Here is a 5,313-nt window from a genome sequence, read left to right as displayed (position 1 = left end):
TGACCGATTCCGTGACCGATTCCGTGCCGCTGCGCTCCGGCTCGGACCGTTTCGTGACGGTTCCGTCGCCGCCCGTGGCCGGCCGTGTCCCACTGGTCCGGTGCCGTGGCCCCGTGCCACCGGCGCACCAGTTGCACGCCCCAGCTGCGTTTGGGTGAACTAATGGCTGCTCGGGCCGCTGGTGGTGGTAGCGGTAGCGAGTGTGGGCGCCGGGGCGGGGCGGAGGCCGGACCTTCCGGGGTCCTGACCCGGCCCGTGACCAGTCGCGTCGAGGCAGCACTGCCGCCGGCAGCGACGGTGCTGACTCCTGAGTTGGACGCCGAGAGTGAGGTTGAACTGAACGGTGTTATCTGGAAGGTGTAGAATGACGGGCACTGACGTGGTGTGAGTCAATCAAGAACGGATCGAAAACTGGACCCATGGTTGAGCCTTGTGTGTCACCTTGAACATCGTGACGCAACCAAAATCGGTATGTAATTCCAGTGAAAAGTGAAGCTCCGTGGTTTAAGGGCGAAACCCTCCACCTGTCTCGCCTTTTAGCTCGACGATGGTGCGCCTTCTGCAGCCATCGCCGCTGGCCGTTCTTCCACTGTTGCTGTCGCTGCTGACGTTAAGCCCAGGTTACGAGGTGACGGTGTTCGGTCCAGCCACCCTGTCTGATCTGCTGCTACACCACGGCTCCGGCTCAGCCGCCGCGCTGACGGTGGCCTCGGCCCTGTCCCCATCGCGGTACATGTCCGTGGACAGGTCAGCCGGTCCAGACTGGGTCATACAGTGGCAGGATGACGAGGAGATCTCAGAGGATGGCGGAGCTGGAGAGAGTACAGCGCGGGGACAGGACGACCTGGTCAGCGGCTACCGTCTCCCGGAGCGTGGGTGGCCCTGGCCGGCAGGGGATGACCTAAGGCAGGTCAACAGTTTAGGATACCCAAACACACCACCGAAAGACGGCTTGTCGGCTCACCGTGTGGATAACCTCACATCATACATCACCTCGTTGACTGCACGTGACGCAGCCATCGTTGATACCGGCACGAAACATGACACGAACGGGACCGGCTTTAAGGAGGCTGTTCGAGACACGCTCGCCACGATTTTCGAGGAGATGCTGCGCCGTCCGAACGTCACAGAGGTCAGCACCGAGGCCACAGAGGTCACCGAAGTCACCAGTGTGGCGGAGACGGGGCTGGAGGCCCCTTACGAGGCCGGCTCGGAACCATTCCTGGAGGATCAGCTGGCCACCGCCTCCACCATTTTAGGGCCGTCAGACGACGGATCCCCACTGGGTCCGTGCAGTACCTGTGCCGACAGCCTCCAGTGGACCCCAATGCTCGGCTCCAGTCCTGGTCCGGGTGGTTCGGCGAAAGGTGACTTGGGCACCAGCGACTCTCAGTGGCTGGTCATCACAAAGACGGCCGACACGCACCCCATCTACGGCGACCCTGATCTGACGGCCGAATCCAGTCAGGACGCGCTGGAATCAGTGAATGGACTCGAGCTCGGCGACTACGACTCGGCGTTTAGCTCCGACTCCGGGTGGTCGGCCGGAGACAACGAGTACAGGTACGAAGACCAGACCGCAGCCAGCTCCATACCGAGGGCCGGCATAGTATCCCGGATGTCCCGCATCTGGAACGGCATGAGGAGGAGGATCCGCAGACTGTTCCCCTCCTGGGAGTACCTCACGACATGGAGGACGCCCTGGTGGTACGAGCGACACGTCAGGCGAAACAGGAACAGACCCCATCGACGTCGCAAGAGACCAAGACCGTCATATGGAGCACCCAGGCCAAGGCCTTCGTACGGAGCTCCGAAACCCAAGCGAAAGCCTCAACCTTCATATGGACCACCAAAGTCTAAGCGAAGGCCCAGACCTTCGTATGGGCCTCCCAAGCCCAAACGAAAGCCAAGGCCATCATACGGGCCACCAAAGGCAAAACCAAAACCATCGTATGGACCACCAAAAGCAAAACCGAAACCATCGCATGGGTCACCGAAGTCGAAGCCAAACTCTTCGTATGGACCTCCAAAGTCTAAGCCAAATGCATCGTATGGGCCACCCAAGTCTAAACCAAACGCATCGTATGGGCCACCTAAATCCAAACCAAATGCTTCGTACGGACCACCGAAGTCAAAACCCAAGACATCTTATGGACCACCAAAGAGTAAACCCAAAGCATCATACGGACCACCGAAGTCTACGTCGAGCGCGTCTAACGGTGCTCCGAATTCCAAGCCAAGCTCTTCATACAACACTCCAAGCAGACCCAGTCAAACATATGGAGCTCCCAGGAAACGACCAAGCCAGATGTACGGTCCTCCCTACAACTCTCAGTTGCCGACTCTACGCGGGTCGCCGAACCGTCGCGATGGGACACGGCCCTCCGAGCCCATAGACGTCCAGCCGTTTCCGACTACCTACACACCGCAGGTCTCCGGCTTCGGCGCCGTGAGCGAGGCAGCTCTAGACGCACACACCCTCGACCCGGTCACAGAAGTGGACTACGGCACGGCACCGGCCGAAACTGATACGCTGGACGAGTTTGACCATCCTCGCCGACCCAATAGACCTCACAGACCTCACAGACCTCACGGACCTCACGGGCCTCACAGGCCACACAGGCCGGCCGAGCACCGGTTCCCGTCGTTCGACTGGCTCAGCGCTCCGTTCCGCGCCGCGTACGACTGGCAGATGGGTCTGCTAGGAGGCTTCCTCCGGCGCATGTCGACATTCCCGTCACTCAACTGGGGAGTTCCCTCCATTCGATTCCCACTTCTGCCAAGTGTTCTGAGGCGCGATGAGCGCTGGGATAGGACCAGAGCTGATGAGAGAGGTCAGGTGCTGCAATACACGGACTGGGGTGAGCCGGACTCGACGATCCTCCAGGACCGAGCCGGTCTGCCCGCCGGTACCGGCAGGTCGTCGGTGGTGGACGGCCTTCTCTCGGCGCTCGTTGTTCTTCCGTTCGCGCTGTTCGCGGCGGAGCGTGCCGTGGCCCTTGGAGAGGTGCTTGGTAACACCACCGCAAACCTCTGGGTGGTGGACGCGCTGACCCAGGAGGGAGGAGGTCAGGTGGCGGGCGCAGGATCCAGACTGCTCCGCGAGCTAGAGATCCTGACGGAACGCTGTACAGACGGCCTGACTGATGACGCTGAAGGAGCCAGCAGACAGCAGCAAGAACATGCCACCAACATCACCACCAAATATCTTGACCAAAGCGAAGCAAACGCTTCTGAAGACGCTGACCACCTTGCTGAAGGAAGTGGTGAAGAGGTTGCTGACGAGATTAGCCACCAGACCTGTCCCTCCGGCTCCAGCACCGTGGGTCACCTGTTGGGCACCTACCGCTCGCTGTCCGGCTCCGTCGCCGCCCTGCCCGATGACCTGACCTGCCGCCCGCTGGCGCTGTGTCACGAGCTGAGGGCCAGGGTCGACAGCCCAGCCGATATCGCCGCCGCCATCGCCGTACTGTGAGTACCCCCGGAGATTGTTAACTAACCGTATAATGGGGCACTTCAATTTAAAATTAGCGTTTCAAAGAATTATTGCTAAATGTTATTATGTAACTTTATGTGATAGGGCATTCATATATGTACTGCAAGCATTTATAAATTTTAACAATGAGGTATTTAAGTTTTAATAATAAACAAATTTTGTGTCGTTATCAATGTTATCATTTTCGGTGTTAGCCTGCCCTATACAATACTGGGAACAAAAGATATTTGTTTGGAAAGCTTGTTTACATATGCTTTAGCGGTTTTCCATCGCTAAATTACGTAGACCCTGTTCAGCTTATTTTACCGTTTTACAGGGCGGTTCAGTCAGCCATGAGCGATGCACCCGTCTGGAACCTCCTGAGTCTGGGAGCTTCGCTATGGGACGCAACGGACGACAGCAGCGACCTCTCGTGCTGGTCTCGTGCCGCAGAAAGCTGCTCAGCTGACCCGACCTGAGGTCAGGTCAAGGTCAGGTGGCAGAGATCATCTAGTCGCGCGGGCCTGCACAAACTGGTCGTCAGCTGATTCAGTGTAAACGACACCATATAATCTATGTTTAGTGGCATTACAAATCCAACTGCGGGCCCGGGTCACGGGCTGGCTGTGGGCCGTCGACAGTCGCTGCAAAAACAGGGTCATTTAAATCGTCTGAGTTTCTCGTCTGGAGTTATTGTTGCACTCTGAGGCCAGACCGAGCTATTTACCGTGACTGTCTGTTTGCAAGGCATTTGTTCCGACTACTGTTTGCAGATTAGATTCATGGTCGTTGCACGTCTTGCTCTGCAGATGGAGAGACAAATGGAGACGAGACGGACTAGGTCAACAGGCTAGCTTCATATTTTTCGTGGAGTACATTCGGGTAGTGGCTCCAAATCCATGTAACGAGACGGCTCTGTGACAGTAGAGTTGGGATGGCGGGACATAGATTCACTACGCTCCTTTTTATGTTGTTAAATGTTTTTGCAATTATCAGATCGCTTAATTCCTAGGGTCTTTATAATTCGTTCAAGTATTTATGTTATCTGAGCGTGAATTTAACGCCACGATAAAAATAGCGCAGAGGGTAGTGCCGTGTCTCTTTAATAGTGTATTGAACAGTGTTTAACTTGTTGAATGTTTTACGCATTGGGACATATGATTCAATTAAGTGTATGTTAATTTATTATGTTTCTCTTTCTTTCAATGGTTCGATCATGCGCTTATATGAAAGAACAGGCCTAGCATGTTCATATAATAAACGTCGTTTATTATTTGACGTCTTTATTTATTGTGCATTACGGAGAGCCGACTCACATAACACGTTAAAAGTGCAGCAATAATTTTCATGGCTTTTGACAAAACTGGAGCGAGACGAAACGCATGCCATTCATACAAGGGCGTGCGTGATGCGAATATGATGGCTGAGACTGTTGAGAGGAAAATGGAACGATAGAAAAGACGTCATTAGCTCTGATGTTATTGACTGCATTATTTTATTTGTCCAATGAATCCATATCACGAACTGCAATAAGGAATGATAGCACACTGCTGTGAGTGGAACACCATATAGCGAAGGAGGGCTCGAGTTTGTTGTGATGCTCATTTTGCCCCATTTTTCAGCCGTAATTTGGCGTAATTCCCCGAGCGAGGACGGTGCGTAGCGAACCAGTGTCATGCTGGCTAATGTCCCATAATTAACGTAGCGTGTCGTCGCGGTGAGGTATTCTGAAGTCGTTGGCGTAAGCGCCTAACAGTGAGGACCGTTCTGCCGGGCCGGTATGTGCCATAAGACATTGCTGAAGCTATAGGCACGATGTGTAGGCGGCATATGCACCA

General features: G+C 55.1%; 1 protein-coding gene across 1 annotated transcript; it reads left to right on the top strand.

The window, feature by feature from the left end:
• Positions 1-261: 261 nt before the first annotated feature.
• Positions 262-4,748, top strand: LOC122393962. The gene is made up of 2 exons (XM_043390472.1): positions 262-3,471; positions 3,813-4,748. Exons 1-2 carry the CDS (start codon positions 548-550, stop codon positions 3,952-3,954), a joined length of 3,066 nt encoding a protein of 1,021 aa, XP_043246407.1. The 5' UTR covers positions 262-547; the 3' UTR covers positions 3,955-4,748.
• The last annotated feature ends 565 nt before the right edge of the window (positions 4,749-5,313 follow it).

This window comes from Amphibalanus amphitrite, unplaced genomic scaffold (genome assembly GCF_019059575.1).
Source record: "Amphibalanus amphitrite isolate SeventyFive unplaced genomic scaffold, NRLGWU_Aamphi_draft 000025F_arrow, whole genome shotgun sequence".
Classification (NCBI taxonomy): Eukaryota; Metazoa; Arthropoda; class Thecostraca; order Balanomorpha; family Balanidae; genus Amphibalanus; species Amphibalanus amphitrite.
The sequence above is the reverse complement of the archived record's forward strand: the minus strand, read 5'-3'. Positions and strand labels throughout refer to the sequence as shown.